The sequence below is a fragment of the Cydia amplana genome, chromosome 6 (genome assembly GCF_948474715.1).
Source record: "Cydia amplana chromosome 6, ilCydAmpl1.1, whole genome shotgun sequence".
NCBI classification, from domain to species: Eukaryota; Metazoa; Arthropoda; class Insecta; order Lepidoptera; family Tortricidae; genus Cydia; species Cydia amplana.
In genome coordinates, this window is record NC_086074.1 from 13,518,080 (window position 1) to 13,539,110 (window position 21,031).

Consider the following 21,031-nt stretch of genomic DNA (forward strand, 5'->3'; position numbering starts at 1 on the left):
TATAAATATTGTACAATAAAGTTTAAATAGACAAATAAATATAGCCTAGTTGAGCCTTAATTATACAGGTTTTGCATACATGTATATGTCGCAGTAAGATAGATAAAGCCGTTATATAGTTATAGCCCTAGGGATATAATTATATGTCGTAACATAGTTACACGAAAGCGATTCATTACTATCTTACTAGGAATATAACTATAATACGTTTTTAGTTTAGTGACATAGTTATATTACTAGATTCAGTTTAGTGAAATAATTGTAGGTAGGAGTGCGGCGGTGCGGCGGAGGTATAGTTATATCCCTAGGGATATAGTTATATGGGGTCTCTATTGGTTCACATAATTTTTTTGTTCCGATTTTATCAGTACATAACGTTTTCCATCATAATTTTTATTAGTCATATTGTCAATATTCATAAAATTTAACAATAAAAATTGGAGTTCCGATTTTTGCAGGTCATCATTATTGTTAGTCATAAAATGTGTTACTCATAATATTCAAAGTCCAGATGGTATACCATTACATAATGTTGAAGGCAATAAACTTGATTATAATAATTGTTGTAAGGTCTTTTATCGCAGGTTATAATGATAAGTAGGAGGTCTCTGTTGTTTTCCATAAATATTATGTACCGATTTTTTTTAGTCCATAACGTATTCCATCATAATTATCATTAGTTATAAAATTAAACATTACAAATTGCATTTTCAATTTTTGTAGGTCATCTTTATTGTTAGCCATAAAATTTGTTACTCATTATATTCAAAGTCCAGATGTTACCATTACATAACGTTGAAGGCAAATAAACTTCCTTATAATAATTGTTATAAGGACTTTTTTCGCAGGTTATAATCATAGGTAGTCACGTGATTAGTTAGCTATAACATTCAACGGTGTTGTTGTCATGGTGTTGGCAGCCTTCATAATGTCACAATCAATAAAAACACTCTTAATATATATAAGAATTCTTGTTAGATACTCTTATATTAAAATCTTGTTCAATTAAAATAATTACTTACATTTCATAAAATATTAACAACAAAAATAGATGTTAGTGAACGCGTTCTTCCAGACCGCTTTATAATTAAAGTGGGTACTTGAGGAAAAATAAAGAGGGTAGAGAGTGATTGGTTTAAACGCATCTATGTCGCTAACTCATGATATAGTTAACACTGTTTTGTTTGTCTCGTGATTGCAAATAATTATGTCGGACGAAGGTGAAAGTGATAAAGTGTACTGCGAGTTATTCAAAACTAAAAGAGGAGGCCTGAAATTACACATCGATGGGTTTACTTATGAAAAAAACAACCAGTCAGATGAAAAATATTATTGGATGTGTGAGCTACGCAGTAATAAGGATTTCAAGTGCCAATCACGTTGTATAACACAATTAGATCCGAAAAATGGTAAGAATTTATTCCTGAAATCATCGAAATATGAGCACAATCACGAATCTGATGCTTTAAAGTTGGAAATAGCAAAGTCAGTAAATAGTTTGAAAGATAATGCAAAAAAAACTTAACCGTGAAACCATCACAACTATTAAATGAAAGTGTTGCATCGACGTCTTCAGAAGTATTACCACATTTACCGACTATGGCAAATTTAAGGCAAAGCATTTATCGATTAAGGAAAAAGGAATTTGCACTACCAGAGCCGCAAGACATCGATTTTCAATAACAGAAAGATTTATTACAGAATGATGATAATAGTGAAAATATTATAATATTGGACAAACAATTTGACAAAAAAAGGATAATAATATATACTACTGAAACTTTATTGTCATATCTATGCAAAGCAAAATTTCTACTAATGGATGGAACCTTCGAAATCGTCCCGTAAGTACTATACAGTATTCACGGCTGCATTATGGAATCGAAAACATTTCCCTTAATTTTTGCTTTATGTACATACAAAGACAAGCAAAGCTGACATGCTTTTTTCGACTATTATGGAATGTTGTGAATCATACAATTTGAATTTTTCACCTAGATATGTTGTCTTAGATTTTGAAAAAGCCTCACATAATAGCATTAAAAGATTATTCGATAATGTTACGATGAAGGGATGTCTCTTTCATCTAGGGCAAATAATTTTCCGGCGTGTGCAAAAGTTTGGCTATCAAACGCTATACGGCAAAAATATTAAATTTGCATCTGACGTTAAATTCTAATGCACGCAGTGGCTAATGTAAACGTCAAGTGTAAAGTCATGGTGCGGCAATCAAGCAAACAAACGTGTCCCTGCAAGCAAATTAGGCACTCAAGAAAGACGTACAATAAAATTGTACAGTCACGGGATTTGAAGTTTTGTCACTTTTGAACATGTAAAGTATGACAATTTGTGACAAACCTTTAAATTCCGTCACTGTCCTTATGCCTAATACTTGTTTACATACACGCGTTTGTTTGGCCAACTGGTTTCCCCGCCAATTTTATTTTTCACGTAGCTTATTAAGCCATTCCGTCCCGCCAACGAGTCGATGGAACCCCGCTACGCGGGGCTCCTATTTCCGCTCTGAGGGACACAAGGTAACTAACGAACCTACCTGAGGAAACAGGTTTTTTTTGTTGGCTTACTGATTTCCCCGCCAATTCTTATTTTTCATGTAGTTTATTAAGCCATTTCGTCCCGCTAACGAGTCGACGGAGCCCCGCTACGCGGGGCTCCTATTTCCGCTCTGAGGGACACAAGGTAACTAACGAACCTACCCGAGGAAACAGGGTTTTTTTTGTTTGGCTTACTGATTTCCCGCCATTTCTTATTTTTCATGTAGCTTATTAAGCCATTTCGTCCCGCTAACGAGTCGACGGAGCCCCGCTCCGCTCTAAGGGACACAAGGTAACTAACGAACCTACCTGAGGAAACAGGTTGTTTTTTTTGGTTTACTGATTTCCCGGCATTTCTTATTTTTCATGTAGCTTATTAAGCCATTTCGTCCCGCCAACGAGTCGACGGAGCCCCGCTGCGCGAGGCTCCTATTTCCGCTCTGAGGGACACAAGGTAACTAACGAACCTACCTGAGGAAACAGGGTTTTTTTTTGTTTGGCTTACTGATTTCCCGCCATTTCTTATTTTTCATGTAGCTTATTAAGCAATTTCGTCCCGCCAACGAGTCGATGGAGCCTCGCTGCGCGGGGCTCCTATTTCCGCTCTGAGGGACACAAGGTAACTAACGAACCTACCTGAGGAAACAGGGTTTTTTTTTGTTTGGCTTACTGATTTCCCGCCATTTCTTATTTTTCATGTAGCTTATTAAGCAATTTCGTCCCGCCAACGAGTCGATGGAGCCTCGCTGCGCGGGGCTCCTATTTCCGCTCTGAGGGACACAAGGTAACTAACGAACCTACCTGAGGAAACAGGGTTTTTTTTGTTTGGCTTACTGATTTCCCGCCATTTCTTATTTTTCATGTAGCTTATTAAGCCAGTTCGTCCCGCTAACGAGTCGAAGGAGCCCTATTTCCGCTCTAAGGGGCATGAGATGACTTGGTAGTCGGAGGGTCGAAATGGAGTTTAAGTAAAACCAAACATTACCGAAGTTGTGTTGTATTCTCGGTATCCAAGTATAGAGAGAGAGTAAATCTAAACATAACACATATTTATAGGCTATTATTGCTTACATGCTATTTATACAATTACGTGCGTCGCATAATTATGTCGCAGGCAGTAACGTATAGTTACTGTTAATATGTTAACTTGGGCATATAGTACACCTCCCTGGAAAGTTACTCTTCACCCCCACAAAGGAGAAAAAAAATGTGACACACGCAGTTGCATTTACATTTTTTTTTTAATTATAATTGAATATAATAATTACTAGTTATTACTTAGTTTCAAAATACATCTTAGTGTTATTTTTATGAGTTATATAAACCTGATTATTTTTTAATATCTTAACATTCGGTGACATATCTTCTATGACCTTGTAAGGTCCGTTATAAATGGAGTCTAATTTATCGCCTACTTGATTTTTTAAAAGTATTAAGTCTCCTGGTTTATATTGTACAGAATTCATTTTCTTATCATACATTAATTTTCTATTTACTTTACTAGACATTAAATTATTTCTAGCTTCTGACTGAGCTCTTTGTAACCTATACTTAAATTCTTTAGGATAACTATCATAATTATAGAGAGGGTCGACAGAAGAAATTAAATTATTCGGTAAACGACAGTGTTTGCCGAAAACTAATTCGAATGGCGTATATTGCGTCTCGGTATGTACGGTGGTATTATACGAAAAACACCAATAGCTTAACCAGGTACTCCAGTCTGTGCGGTTATTACTACATTGTATCCTAAGGTAAGCTCCTAGGTTCTTGTGCGTGTTCTCGAGTGCTCCTATAGTTTCGTGGTGGTAAGCAGTCGAGTGTAGTTTATTGATACCTAATAATCTACAAATATCGCTAAATACACTGGACATAAATTCGGTACCTTGATCCGTTATGATGTCGCTTGGTACGCCATATCTTAAAATAAAATTATTTACAAATGCTTTGCTTACAGACTCTGTGTCTTTCCTCTCTAAAGGGTATGCTTCGACGAACTTAGTCAGTTCACACTGAATTGTTAATACGTACTTATAGTTATAATTATCTACTTCTAAAGGTCCTAAAATATCTAAAGAAACTCTTTCGAAGGATGAGCTTGGTGTTGTAGTTATAACCATTGGCTCCTTAATGTATCTATTAGTGTGTTTATTGTGTTGACAATGTGCACATTTCTTTACGTATTCGTATACATCGTGGCTCATTCTTGGCCAGAAGTAATGACGTCTTATATTGTTTAACATTCTATTAACCCCCGCGTGGCCACTCGTGGGTAATAGATGGAAATCGTTCAAAATAACTCTTATTTCCTCTTTATCGTATACTTTCGTAACACCTTTTGTTACAAGGATCCTAGGAATATCACATTTGTAGCTAGCTAAAAATTCATTTATTTCTTGCGCATTTCGTTTATCTTTTATTATTATAACTTCATTTATGCATTGCTTCTTGCAAAATTCTTCCAATTCCCTCGCTAACACGCCTACGGTAGATAACGATCGGGATGTTAGATATATGCATGATTTGCTTGGTACGTACTCAAAATTTCCTTTACTACTCATTATTTTATTTTGACATGTCTTACTTAACTTATAATTGGAACTTAATATGAGTTCAATACAATTTTTTGGCGCTTTGATGATTTCTACAACTCTAGGTTGATCAAGCCTATCGTTTGCGGGTACATCTGTCGCTAAGTCACCTTGATCGCAAGTTTGTTGCGCGCGCTGTTTCCGTGATTGGTTTCTGGTCATGACTGATACAACGTTTGTTCTAATATTTTTTAAATCTTCACTATTCATCGGTAAGCGACTCAATGCGTCTGCAGCTGCATTGTTTCGCCCCGGAATGTACTCGATATCAAAATTAAATTCTTCTAAATACAACCTAAATTTGGTTAATCTACTCGAAGGATCAGTCATTCCAAAAAGATAAATCAATGGTTTATGGTCGGTGACAATTTTAAACTTTTTCCCGAAGAGATAGGGTCTAAAATGTCTTGTCGACCAAACTATGGCAAGTAATTCCAAATCTATGATTGGGTATCGCGTTTCGGCTGGCTTAAGATTTCGACTTGCGTACGCGACTACCTTCCCGCTAGCATTCGATAATACTGCCCCTAATCCTATTTTTGATGCATCTGTATGTAACGTAAATGTGTTATTTTCCGAAAAATCTGGATAATCTAAGACTTGTGGACTAGTAAGAATATTTTTTAATTTTAAAAATGCTGCTTCACACTGTGTAGACCAATTAAAAACTGCGTTTTTCTTGGAAAGTTGATTTAAGGGATAAGCTATGTTCGCGAAATTTGGAATAAACCGTCTATAGTAATTGGCAAATGCTACGAATCTTTTGACCTCGTCTGTATTCGTTGGTCTTGGGTATTTGGTTAATGCATCTACTTTCGCTGGGTCGGGCTCTACTCCTTTTGAAGTTATTTTGTGCCCTAAATACATTATCTCTTTACGTAAAAATTCGCATTTTAATGGATTTAGTTTAAGATTCGCGCTCCTCAAACGTTCTAAAACTTGAGTAAGGTTATGGTTATGTGACGTCATGGATTTTCCTATGACAATACAATCGTCTAAGTATATAAAACATTGTTTGTAATTTAATCCGGACATGGCTATGGTCATAAGCCTTGAGAAAACACTACCGCTTGTTCGGAGCCCCATGGGACATCTCTTCATTGAATACATTTTATCGGTCGTAAACGCGGTGTATTTCCGGGATTCCTTGTCTAAAGCTAGTTGGTAATAACCTTGGGAAAGATCGAGCTTTGAAAAATATATGCTACCTGCTAGGGAATCTAATATTTCTGTTATGTTGGGCAATGGGAATTTATCATCCTGTATTTTATTATTTAGTTGCCTATAGTCGACAACCAATCTCCATTTCTTTTCTCCTAACTTATCACTCTTTTTGGGAACAAGCAAAACTGGACTGGACCACTCGGAAGTAGTCTCTTCAATTATGTCGTTGTCTAGCATATCTTGGATCTGAGTTTGGAGTTCTTTGCGTAAGGCATGTGGTATCCTGTAAGGTTTTACGTATACTGGGCTGGCATTTTCTTTTAAGTTAATTTTGTGCTCCAGCAAGTTTGTTGTAGTAAGCTTGTCCCCTGGCAGATGGAAAACATCTGCGTATTTTGCGCAAATTTGTTCTATACTTAACTGTTCCTCTGTGTTTAAATAAGTGTGTAAATTTAAAAGATCTAATAAGGTTTTTACTCTATTGACGCTAATTTTCCTTGAGTCAAAATTGCAAATATCAAAATTACATAATCTGTTTACTTTTAACTTTGATAAATCTAAAGTAACTGGCTTATCAGTCGTATTCAATATCCGTACGGGTATTTGACCTTTGTCTGGTCTTGAAATAACACCTGCTACAAAAACGCCTTCTTGCATTTCCTCGGCTAGTACTACGCAATCATCGTCTAGTTGTGACGTAATGTGAGTCATAACTTCGCATCGCGGAGGTATATTATGGACATACGTATTCTTTGAATGTACTTGCATAGGTATCGATACGGACTGACCTCGGTCCTCTAAAATTAATGCATTGCGTTTATAACTTATGTCTGCATCGTAACGTTTGAAAAATTCTTCTCCTAAAATTGCTTGGGCTGAGCATTGCAAATTCTTAAAAACATGAAACTTTTCTTCGCAAATGAAACCGTTAAAGTCTAATTCTAAATATATATATCCCTCTGAAGTTAAATCTCCACATACTCCATTAATGGTAATGCTATATCCTTGTATTTGTTTAAAAAGATCGGGTTTGTTTTGTAAATATTCGTATCTAATAGCACACAGGGCTGCTCCGCTGTCGGCCAGGAGCTTTAACTTATATCCATTACCTACACTACAAGTGACTGTGCTATAATTGTCTGTGTTATAATTAAATATTGCGCTATTCATATTAGTCACGAAAAAACTGCCTGTTAGGTTTTTCATCATCGTGTGACGGTTGTATGTGCTGCGCACGCGTATTCGGGCGAGCGGGTGCGCGCGCAGGTCGGCGAACTGTAGCTGCACTGTCAGCGAAATTGTCAGGTCGTTTAACTCTATTTGGCGGGACGTGTTGCGAAATACCTATGTTACGGTTATTACTAGAGTAATACCGTGTCCCGAATGTATTCTTATTACCTGCGTTAAAATTTCTACCCCTATTCCTACTGTAACGCGCAGTGTGGGCATTCCGGTTCCCGTAATTATTACGGGAATGTCCGCTCCCATAATGTAGGACCTGATCCTGTCGTGGTGATGAACTGTGTTCGTCAATGGCCGTCCTGATCGCTTCGGGCAGTGATGTAAATTGCCTAGATGATATTATGGTACTTAACTTGGGATCTGCTAAACCGTCTGCAAAACGCTTAATAGCTGATTTCTCGTTCAGTGGACGAAGTATATCGTACCTGCTATCGTTACCGTCGGCCTGGGATATGGTCAGATTGATAAAAAGATCCTCGATCTCGGCTCCGAATGCCTCTATAGTTCTCCTACCTTGCCTAGCTCTGTACAGTTGAGCCTGAATCGATTCGGACGATTTTTTAGGTAGTAAGAATGTACGCATATCCGCGATAAGTAATTCTACGCTAGTATATGACGTCTTTAATCTGAGCTTAGCGCTAGATGAGAGTCTTGTTTTCAGGACGAACTCTATTAAAACCTGTTGAGTTTCGCTATTAATAATGGAACTGTACATTAGAATGCCGTCTATCAACTGCTTAGTGGTATCCTCCTGCCCCGTCATGACGGGCAACAAGGCGATGGCCGTCTTGACATCAAAACTGGGCTTAGCCATTTTTACCTCTGTTTGAGATTCCGTATCGAAAAATTGTAATGCTATTTTTATCCTACTGTAAGTCTCGATAATATCGTTTATATGCTTATTAGCTAACTCTATTTCCGAAGGCACAAAGTTTGCCTTTTGCTCCTGTAACTGAGACACAATATCCGCCGCACGGTTATGCAGTTCGTTCGATTCGTCTAATTTCTTCCTACCTATTTCTTTCCGTCGCCTCTCTGGACCTAACTTTACAATATCTTCTCTTAATTTATTTAATCTGTCGCGTATGGACTGTAATTCGGCTAGCATAATAAATTCGCGGCTACAATTAATTACATACAATGGCTAAAATTAGGATACCTATCATTCGCTAAATATCGTGACGAAATAATAAAACATAATAATAAAGTTATATCTAACTTACATTAGTAGCGGGCAATGTACTCCCGTAAGTAGGTTATGTCGACGCTGCATTCCGCGCTGGCACGGGCGGGCGGTCGCGTGACGCTGCTGGCGAGCTGGCACCTCCATGTGGCACTCGCTGACGCTGCATGTGGCTGCCTCTGCTCCGACGACGATGACGGGCCGGGCTAACCCTGGACTCCCTCGAGCATGGGCCGGGATAACCCTGGACACCTCTTGATGTGGGCCGGGATAACCCTGGACACCTCTTGAATTGCGAGCCGGGATAACCCTGGACAACGCTCTTCTTTCTTCCTTCTTCGTCTCTTCTTAATTTGAGTTTTGTTTCTTGGTCATCTTTTTCTTTCTTCTCTTTCGCTTCCAAAATGTGTGGGAGGGTTCTGTTCTAATAGGAAGGTTCTTTCTTGAAAATGCGCAGGAAGTTTCTTTCTTGAAAAATAGGTTCTTCAACTTGAATCTTCATTAGGGTGATCTTCTTGCCTTGACTTCTATCTTCATTCTCGTATGCGGTGCGCCGTGGTATTCTTCACTTTCCTGGTTCTCTTCTGGTATGGGTCGCCATGAGATGACTTGGTAGTCGGAGGGTCGAAATGGAGTTTAAGTAAAACCAAACATTACCGAAGTTGTGTTGTATTCTCGGTATCCAAGTATAGAGAGAGAGTAAATCTAAACATAACACATATTTATAGGCTATTATTGCTTACATGCTATTTATACAATTACGTGCGTCGCATAATTATGTCGCAGGCAGTAACGTATAGTTACTGTTAATATGTTAACTTGGGCATATAGTACAGGCACAAGGTAACTAACGAACCTACCTGAGGAAACAGGTTGTTTTTTTTGGTTCACTGATTTCCCGGCATTTCTTATTTTTCATGTAGCTTATTAAGCCATTTCGTCCCGCCAACGAGTCGACGGAGCCCCGCTACGCGGGGCTCCTATTTCCGGTCTAAGGGACACAAGGTAACTAATGAACCTACCTGAGGAAACAGGTTGTTTTTTTTTTGGTTTACTGATTTCCCGGCATTTCTTATTTTTCATGTAGCTTATTAAGCCATTTCGTCCCGCCAACGAGTCGACGGAGCCCCGCTGCGCGGGGCTCCTATTTCCGCTCTGAGGGACACAAGGTAACTAACGAACCTACCTGAGAAACAGGGTTTTTTTTGTTTGGCTTACTGATTTCCCGCCATTTATTAAGCCATTTCGTTCCGCCAACGAGTCGACAGAGCCCCGCTGCCCGGGGCTCCTATTTCCGCTCTGAGGGACACAAGGTAACTAACGAACCTACCTGAGGAAACAGGGTTTTTTTTGTTTGGCTTACTGATTTCCCGCCATTTCTTATTTTTCATGTAGCTTATTAAGCCATTTCGTCCTGCCAACGAGTCGACGGAGCCCTGCTGCGCGGGGCTCCTATTTCCGCTCTGAGGGACACAAGGTAACTAACGAACCTACCTGAGAAACAGGGTTTTTTTTGTTTGGCTTACTGATTTCCCGCCATTTATTAAGCCATTTCGTCCCGCCAACGAGTCGACAGAGCCCCGCTGCCCGGGGCTCCTATTTCCGCTCTGAGGGACACAAGGTAACTAGCGAACCTACCTGAGGAAACAGGGTTTTTTTTTGTTTGGCTTACTGATTTCCCGCCATTTCTTATTTTTCATGTAGCTTATTAAGCAATTTCGTCCCGCCAACGAGTCGATGGAGCCTCGCTGCGCGGGGCTCCTATTTCCGCTCTGAGGGACACAAGGTAACTAACGAACCTACCTGAGGAAACAGGGTTTTTTTTGTTTGGCTTACTGATTTCCCGCCATTTCTTATTTTTCATGTAGCTTATTAAGCCATTTCGTCCCGCTAACGAGTCTACGGAGCCCCGCTATGCGGGGCTCCTATTTCCGCTCTAAGGGACACAAGGTAACTAACGAACCTACCTGATGAAACAGGTTGTTTTTTTTGGTTTACTGATTTCCTGGCATTTCTTATTTTTCATGTAGCTTATTAAGCCATTTCGTCCCGCCAACGAGTCGACGGAGCCCTGCTGCGCGGGGCTCCTATTTCCGCTCTGAGGGACACAAGGTAACTAACGAACCTACCTGAGGAAACAGGTTGTTTTTTTTGGTTTACTGATTTCCTGGCATTTCTTATTTTTCATGTAGCTTATTAAGCCATTTCGTCCCGCCAACGAGTCGACGGAGCCCTGCTGCGCGGGGCTCCTATTTCCGCTCTGAGGGACACAAGGTAACTAACGAACCTACCTGAGGAAACAGGGTTTTTTTGTTTGGCTTACTGATTTCCCGCCATTTCTTATTTTTCATGTAACTTATTAAGCCATTTACTCTCGCCAACGAATCGACGGAGCCCCGCAATGCTATTTGCGCTCTGAGGGACACAAGGTAACTAACGAACTACATACCTGGGGAAATATGTTTCTTTTGTTCTAATTCGTTTCTATACTGATCGCTTAAGACGTAATTTACATTAGGTAAAATCGGAAGTCTTTTATCATTTTATAAAGTTTTTCATCATAACTTTAATAAGACATATTATCGAAAGTATAATGAAATGAACTTTCAAATACCTTTAAATTTTTCTGAGTAATAATGACCTAATCTGAAGGATGTTTCTTAGACGTAATTCATCTTAGTCATTAAAACGATAATGATTAACGACCAATTAGTCGTTTAAAATATATGCCTTAAAGTATTTCTTAATAATTATTCATACACCTTTGAATGTTATACTCATCAATTTTATAATCTTTGTGATTATAGTGTTTAATATTATAGCTCTTTAATATTATAAATATTAAACATTATACTTGACAAAAATTATGACTATTGATGTTTATGTCCATAAATCGTAAGGATATCATTTTCTGACAATCGAAATTCCATACAGTAAGTTTATGGGAAACAAAGGGATGACATTAAAAAGATATGATTAACGACCATTAGTACGATGAAATATATGCCTTAAAATATTTCTGAATAATTATTGATAGATCTTTGAATGTTATACTCATCAGTTTTATAACTATTGTGATTATAGTGTTTAATATTATAGATCATTAATATTAGAACTATGAAACGTTGTACTTAACAAAAATTATGACTATTGATGATTATGTTCATAAATCATATGGATATCAATTTCTGAGTATCGAAATTCGAAGCAATAAATATGTGGGAAACAAAGGGATCCCAGTTATATGCCGTATAGTACGTATTATAATCATATTCCTAGTAAAATAGTAATATCTTACTAGGAATATGATTATAATACGGTATTTGACTAAACTAATGTGGTTAAATGGTTATAAATCTGCCAGGGAATCAATGAAAACAGTAAGTATATTCGTTTTTATTTTTATTACAAAATCAACTTTGTTGGTTGCAATTAGTTGTAATACTTTTTAGCAATATTACGTAAAAGTAATATACTACTAAAGTAATATATTACTTATTACTATCTTACTAGGAATATGATTATAATACGTACTATACAGCATATAACTATATCCCTAGGGATATAACTAGACCTCCGCCGCACTCCTACCTACAATTACTATCTTACTAGGAATATGATTATAATACGTACTATACGGCATATAACTAAATCCCTAGGGATATAACTATACCTCCGCCGCACCGCCGCACTCCTACCTACAATTATTTCACTAAACTGAATCCAGTAATATAACTATATCACTAAACTAAAGACGTATTATAGTTATATTCCTAGTAAGATAGTAATGAATCGCTTTCGTATAACTATGTTACGACATATAATTATATCCCTAGGGTTATAACTATATAACGGCTTTATCTATCTTACTGCGACATATATACAAAATGACCCTTTTTTTGCATTTAGGTGTATAATTGTCTCCTTCAATCACATAATTACCGATTTCACAGATAATAGTAATAGTAGTAAACTCTTTATTGTACAAAAAGACATATTAAAAATAACATACAATTAGTAAGAAGTACAAAGGCGAAATTATCCCTTTGAGGGATCTCTTCCAGTTAACCTTTGAGTAGATAATCTTCTTAATCATTACAGGCAAATGCATAATCAACGAATAATGCGCAAAATAGTTTGGATATCATGTTAAACAGTTGGGAAATTTTGAAACATGAAATAAGACTGTATTTATTTTATGATGCATTTAATTTTGCTCCGTGCAAGTTAAACGAATACTCCGGCTTGTAGCACCAGCATTCAGAATAGAAACTTGCGAGATGCTTTCGTAAACTTATTCGTGTGATACAACTCAGTTTCTTTACTCATTAAGTTCATTAACGAGGTTCGGGTTCAGTTTTTTGACGCTCAGCGCCTGCTTTCAATATTTTATATTCGCATTATACACTTCGTGTTCAGCCCTTTCAGTGTAAGCAACAACATCTCAGAAATGCTTTGAATGTCGATGTTTTTTGTTTGAGGTAAACAATTTAAGCACTTGTTAAAACTTTGTACTCTTGAATCTTGATTAACGGGGCTCAATTAGGTGCTTCAAGTTAAACATCTTAAACATTGCTTTGTGTAATTGTTGACGAATGTTTACCGGATATGTACCTACTTTTCAAAAGCGTACATAAAATGGATAATTTAGAACTTTCATGAACTCTCAATTCCGTTTAAATCTCTTTGAAGCTCTTTATTTAGTTAAATAAACAAGCAACAACGGTTGCACTCTGGGAGTGCCGATAGAAGTGAAAACTCACCTCACTATGTTACCGACGCCCGGTAACACGATAAATACGTTTAGCGGAGGTATTCTATTTATTTATTATATATTATTATCATTCTCAAATAAGATCACACTTTTTCATTGACATGTTTATTTACATACTGCCATGACAACGTCAAATTATTTGAACATCTAGGTAAAGGGTCTTGAAAAGGAGTCCGCAACATAAATGTAAAATAACATTGAGTTTTTCTTTATTGATTTAAATGCCATTTAAATTACGAGTGGCCACCTTATGGGGCTTACGGTCACGTGATCGCCTTACGCTGTCTCGAGTTTATAATTTTTTCCCCACCCCAAAAATTGCACAGCGCCGCTAAAGAAGTTTTCACTTGAAAATATGTTCACAGCGGAGGATACTTTTTAATTTTGCGAAGTGCATTATGAAAAAGGGACACAGGAGGAGTTTCGTAAAAAGATTCTTGAGAAATCTTAGACACATAATACAATGCCTCGGTTTTAGACTTAAAATTCAAGATTTTAAATATTGCAATGTACTTTGTCGAACTGCAGTGCGGGCTCTGTAAATTCCATTTAGCTAAATAGCTTTCGAGAGAGATAAGAATCTAGCCATATAATGCTTCCCTGCATCGAGTGGCAGCAAACTAAGAAAATTGAAAAGAGAGTCGCCAAGTAAAACTGCAGCGTCGATAGTCCGATTTCAGGAAACCTGAGATTTCGAATTACTAACGTCGTAAAATTTGAGAGGGCGGTAAACACTTGGAGTCTTTTGAAGGTCGGACAAACTTTTTGTGAGACAATCCCCTCGGTCTCGCAATCTTGCTTTTAATAAGTACATAACGTTCCCGAGATGTACCTGTGAGGAGGGGATTTACATAATCATTACCATATCTGGCGCACTGGCACGCGTATTATGCCCGGGAGGTTAATAATGCTATTTTCTCGCCACGTTTTCACGTTGCTATTTCACGTTATCGACCCTCTTTATCTGCGTCGTCATTGTTACTAGCCACTCACGGGACGAAGCCTGCTTGCCACTCCAATATTCCATAGTGGTTTCATGGCGATTTACTTAATCCACTTGAATCTAACCTCTTCAGGTTCATACGACGATGAAAATTCTTTATTAATATTGCACTAAAGTGCCGAAGAGTGTCGAGTCGTTGCGAAATGATTTAAATGCAACAGAAAGGAATACCGCCTTTACAGAGGGGAGTGGAATCTGTTGAATAGAATAATGTAAGTGTTTACCGTGTTCGTAAGCACGACATGGACGTGTGAGACGGTGCGTGCCTTCTCACATATGCGCGGAAGTCAGCTCCACTCGTTTTAAGTCTCGGTGCGTCTCTCAAAAATAGATACCTAAGTAAGCGCTCATCCGGATCAGTACTTCAAATTACTTTTTGTATGCTGGAATGAATAGAGGAACTGAACCGATAAAATTGTCCACATTGTTGGTAACGAGTGTGTCAGTTCCAGCCGAAATGTGAACTCGAATTTTAATGCGTAATGCGATTATTTACAATGCTGTGGAAAATAATCTTGTTCGTTTTCCGGTGGAACAATTTTGATGACAAACCGATCTTTAATAACAATGTTTCTGTTACTAAAAGTAGCACTATTAAGAGCCAACAGGAGCTAAGATTAAAATATTTTAGGTAAATATACCCGTCTCGCTAACGGAAGCGGCTCCTAAAACTAGTGCGATAAGGACAAGGCGAAAAATCCTGCGTAAAAATATCAAAAATCGAGGTTTCGTACTCGACTGTTTCCTCCTCCAAAACTTAACCAATCGTAACCAAATTTGGAAATCTAAATGATTATGACATTATCTGTGTCGGACCGTTTTGCTTTTTTGACTAATTGATGTCAGTTTTGAATAGCACGCCTCTCATTGCGGCATAGTCAATTAGGCCATTTTGGCCATTTTTGAAGGGCTCTAGCGCCTTAAAAAACAAAAATATCAAAAAAATCAAAACGGTCCGACACAGATATTGACAATATTAATCTGTGTTGAAAAAATCATTGCTCTAGCTTCAAAACCCACGGAGGAAACAGTCGAGTACGTTTGTATGGAGAAATGACCACTCCTGTTGGCTCTTAATGTCTACTTATCTCACACCCTACCTTCCACTCACCTTGTTTTCATACGTCAGCAGTCGTTAATCATATAAATATGATTTAGTGCGTAAAAGTAAAAGCTACAGATTCAAGTCGCACATGCAATAGCCGATAAATCTAAAGAGAGGAATTATTTATGTTTCTATGTTTATGCGATATCGCTGTCGCTACAGATAGCTACATAGTTCACAAACTGCTGATTGCGCGCCGTGCGACGCGATATACTTAATAACAAAACTATTACAGAAACTTTATTATATTTTGACATTGTAATAGGAAAATAATAAGGCTGTCTTGAAATCGGGCTTTCTTTTTTTGCTGCGAGGGCAAGATTGGTATCTCGTCGGATAAAAACAAAATCTCGTAGAATTTTCACTTGGGCGGTTAAAAGCGCACTTTGTCACAGAAATAGGGAGTTTTTCAGTAGCACAGTTACCTTTATAAGGATTTAACGTCGCAGGAAACGGCCGTCTGAGTATACGAGCGCAGGGGCGCCCTCTCGCGGCTGATAACAGAATTATCCGAATGACGCCATCTGTCTCTTAAATGTGCACCTTAGTTTTGGACGCTATGGCGATGGGGCAACCATTACGAAGCCAGGGTTTAACAAAAACAAATTTAATACTTTATTTTATACTTACGTACCAAACGTGTTAGGTTAATAGAAAGGTTAAGGGTAGATAACTGCTAGATCATGTGTTGATATACATAGACTAAGATTCCCTTTTATCATTTTCTCAGCTTTTTATGTCAATATGTATTTAGGCAACAAATTGAATTTGAATTGAATTGAATTGAACAATATTAGTTCAGGACCTACTTAAAGTTTACCATGAAACATCGTACCAAAATATAGGCGAAAAAAGATAATAGATATTAAGAAAAATAACTACACATGTTTTAGGTACACTTCTTATAAAAAGAGACTGTTTAGCAAAATTTTAAAATGTAATCAAACTGTTACTAAACGTTGTAATTTTTCTACAGATATATATTTTAGCAAAGACTGAAAAATAAAACCAGAAAGAAGTGAAAATTAGTTTAATACAAAAAAATAATATACCAAGTATTCACGCTAACTATAATTTCTGTACTAGTAGTAGTAGGTATATAAATTTCATGATGACTAAAAAAAACGCTTCAGCATTGCGGTAATATTTGTATAAACTCTCCATGTTGCAGTTTAAACCGCATAATGCATTAACTGATTACTACAGCGATCCGTCTTAATGCGTCCGACATGCTCCACCCATCGCCGAATCCGCAGCACACAGAATACTTAGTACTAAATAAGGCCTTGGGGTCAATTCTGTATTAAAATTCGTTAAGGTTTTGATCTGGTTACGATACGACTTTGACGATCCCTCACGGCTCTGCCACGACATTGCGCGACTTGCGACGGCGGCAGCGATGACCATAAGTTGGAGCGAGCCACAGCGATCGGACCCACACTATGCTTGTCGCTGCCGCCGTCGTCGACTTGCACCTTGACACGACTCGTAGTCGTGCATCTCACGCGTAACGATATGCGAGCAAGGTGCCTAGATGTTGATGCTATTCGTATGTTTTTGTAAGCGCTGGAGTGGTCTGGCGGTAAGAGCGCGCGACTTTCAATTCGGAGGTCGCGGGTTCAAACCCCGGCGTGTACCAATGAGTTTTTCAGAACTTGTACGAAACATCATTTAATATTTACCTGTCGCTTTTCGGTGAAGGAAAACATCGTGAGGAAATCGGACTAATCCCAATAGGGCCTAGATTCCCCTCCGGGTTGGAAGGTTAAATGGTAGTCGCTTTCGTAAAAATTAGTGCCTACGTCAACTCTTGGGATTAATTGTCAAGCGGACCCCAGGCTCCCATGAGCCGTGGCAAAATTCTGGGATAGCGCGAAGAAAAAATTTTATATACGTATACCCACATATTTCTATCGCCGTCATACCGGTGTGTTGGTAAGGTTTTTCATTAGCAAAATACTAAATGCAACTTTCTTAGGCGGTCTTTACATTGATAGGATAGGATTCGCACGCCGTGAGAACCATCTCACGGCGTGCGAATCCGTATCCAATTATCGGTTATACTTAGTATTCTTATTCAGCACAATCAACAGCAGACAAACGAGCAACCTTCACTTCACTCCACAATCCACATTGTACGCTTAGATTGAATCTCTACAATTCTTAATCAAAACTGGTTACTGCCGTTAAACTCTACTGTGAGCCAGAGCTGCTGTTCACTTGCAGTTGATACCTAAGTCGATTGGTACACAAAGTGTTAACACTATATTGGAAAAACGTTGGCAAAGACGTAGTTTACAACGCGCTAGTCTCCGCTCGGTACGTGACACATTTCGGCTTCAAGGATGTTTGAATACTTAATAATCAATGATATTATATAACCATAGATAGGTTATACTCATACTTGAGGAGCACAAAAAATACTTCCATATTTATTTCTGTGCCTACGAAGAAATCTGTTATTTATTTTTGATTAATTTTCTCATTCCATCCATCTTTGTCACACTCGTTGTTAAACATAAGCTGGTCTCTTTCGGTGTGCATTTCACTTGATTTCACGCTTGTCCAGCCGCGACTAAAGGCAACTTGTCCAATTTGTCACAAGGTAAGCGCTTAAATTTTGGAACGCCTATAACCTATCTTGAGTTATAAATCATTGCTTAATAATAAGAACTTCTATTCGACGCACAGACATGACGCTGCGATATTGGTGGTGTAGTTGTTAAGCTACATTCACAATAGTGTGCTTTTATGTTTATACAATTGGTAATAGTAGCGTAATAGTAATAAGATTTCGACCCTTCAGACACGGAACCCTAAAAACCAATATTACAACCACTTTAATTCTGAACATATGTGTAATATAAAATTATGTTTTTTAGATTATCAATGACGTACCATAATTTTAACATATTCCGGGTATAATCTACCTTCACCCCTTTTTACCTATAGGTATATAAAGTTTAAATTCGGATTAGACCTCACAAAGATGTCGCATGTGGACGATAACCTGTTGTGTAACCCGCCGCTGAGAAGGTTAGAACGAGAAATCGAATATATTCTGCTACAAAATAGTTACTCATTATTCGAAAACTGTTGTTTTTTATTTGTACACTTTTCACTTCCGCCAATTTCAAGCAGGCTCCTATAATATATTGACATATCAGACATTTGTAGTGCAATATACCAATCAATCCAACATAATAAACAGATTTGTTTATTTACATAATTATAAAAAACAGCTTTGCAAGAATATGTAATCACGCAATAGTATTCATATCAGTTATGCATGACCCCTACCCCCATAAGAACATACCCATAGATAAGTGGTATATTGGCTTGATATGCCTATTAATGAAAAGAAAATCAATAACCTTTTCAAATATAAGGACAATACTACTTTCTAAATTGGTTGTATTGTGCTGTCAAATGGACTGTTTGCCTGAAGCAGGCACATACCTATTTGCAGCTCCATTGTTTACCCCTTAAACCCATATATGTGTGAGCCAGTAAATATCCTGTCCTGTTTAAAGAAAAATATGTAAAACACGTACCGAGGCGGTCTTTGTTGTTCACAGACGTATTTGGGACGATGATTTCGTTTCGCGCCAATGAACACATTTTTCCGTTTTGGTGAAAAATCAAGAACGTAGGTAAGAGCATTAAAACCTTGTGCCTTTTTGTGTACCTTTATGGCGTGTGAAGAGGATATTTACGATAGAAATATTCGTTGATGTTTGCTGATAAAATGTTTTTCACATCTTTTACTCTAATGAGAATAAGCAGAGGAGGCGATAAATTGAAATTTATTTTCGCCGAGGAACGCGTACACATACATAAATATTTATTACTTATTAAAGTCGGTAGCAATTCATTAAAGAGGTTTTACGAGTTATTCAAATGAGATTTATTATTCTGAAACGCACACCGTCTTATTATGTTCTACCCCACAAATTAATGTATGTTAATCGCGCTCAGGTAATTAGAGTTGCCTAATTCAATTGCAGATCGGTAACGATCCGATCAGGCAATGTCAATAAACAATCCCAGAGCGCACTACAGAAGTTCACGAAAAGTTTTGTTATACTTAATAAAATGTCTGGTGTTTGTCGAACTTTTCTAGCACACAAATTATAAGTAGGGAACACAAATATTAGTTGACGCAGGGCCCGGGGCGCGAGGGCTCGCGAGGCGACGGCGGGGCGGGGGCGGTAATCAACCCGGACAGTAATTCGGGAGCCTTAAGGGTGTGATCGGTTGGCGCAGACAAGGGTACAACTAGCATCCTTGGAGAGAAGAAATACTTTAGTTCAACATTTCCGATGTGGTTTTGTTTTGTAGCTCTTCGAGATTAGGCAATTTCTCAATAAACATGCGACCGACCGGGGCAGCTGCTATTCCTTAGTTTGCGAGACGTCTCCGGAGAAATTAATGTAATGTGGAATATAAGTTGGGCAATCGTAATAAGATTGGATTCTATGTTTCTGTCTGTTCCATCCACTAGTTTATTTAGGAGCGCTATGTAACGCCGCGCAGAGTTAGCTCTGGCTTTAACGACAGAGTTTCGTATTATAGACGCTCTAGGTTTTAAACTTTATCTGTCTTATTCATAAAGTTGACTCTTATGTTGACAAAGCGAAATAAACTTAGTATCGTTACTTACTGTCTCACGTTATTTCAGATTTATTTTATGGTGCATTAAAAGTAACATTGTGCAGAATTTTAAAAGAAAATCTTTCTACAACCCAATTAAGCTTGCTTGGAATCTTTTGAACGCACAAAACAGAGGAATAAAGGCGGCCCACGCAACACTTGCTGGTTCTGAGTACACAACCAACCACTGAAGGGTCCTCGAGCCTCTCTAGTCGGCAGACTTCGGATATCCTTGCACCTTAATTACACCCGGCCTCAGCACAAGTACTAGACGTATAGCCAGCCAAAGATAGGGAAAAATCTGACATAGAAAATGAGCACTTATTCACTTTTTTTATCTATTGACAGATTGGCGATGTTTTGGATAAAATCTATATTTTTGCAATTAGATAAAAATACGTAAGTTTAACCGTAAAATTAGCTAAATGGTAGTATGTCTCACGATAGTTTAAAATCGATTTTTGTTGTACTTTATTAATTCCAGTAACCATATACAATAGTTATACACGAAGACTTCGTGAAAAATGATCATAATGAACCTATATTAATTATTTACCTACATAATAATAAGGTATTTATCATATTCCCGCAGAATGAACTAATAGTTATTTTTAAAATATGCATCAGATTGTTATTGTGTATGCAGGAAGTCCTGAGAATGGGAATATTCTACCGTGCCGAGTGCACGCTCAAGCTCGGCAAAGCCTGTCTTATCTGCGAACTTTCACATTATCTGCCGAACTCTTCCATAAATTTGAGAC

At 37.8% G+C, this 21,031-nt stretch overlaps 2 protein-coding genes across 6 annotated transcripts in view; one reads left to right on the plus strand and one right to left on the minus strand.

Annotated features, from left to right (window-relative positions):
* LOC134648953 (RNA-binding protein Musashi homolog Rbp6) overlaps positions 1 to 21,031 on the plus strand; it is a 574,404-nt gene that overhangs the window by 307,505 nt on the left and 245,868 nt on the right. The gene's annotated exons all lie outside the window — the stretch shown is intronic.
* LOC134649088 (uncharacterized) lies at positions 4,563 to 8,366 on the minus strand. Its single transcript, XM_063503805.1, has 4 exons — positions 7,781 to 8,366; positions 7,501 to 7,596; positions 6,355 to 6,678; positions 4,563 to 4,567 (listed from the first exon to the last, which is right to left on the minus strand). The coding sequence occupies exons 1-4, from the start codon at positions 8,364 to 8,366 to the stop codon at positions 4,563 to 4,565; spliced, it is 1,011 nt and encodes a 336-aa protein (XP_063359875.1).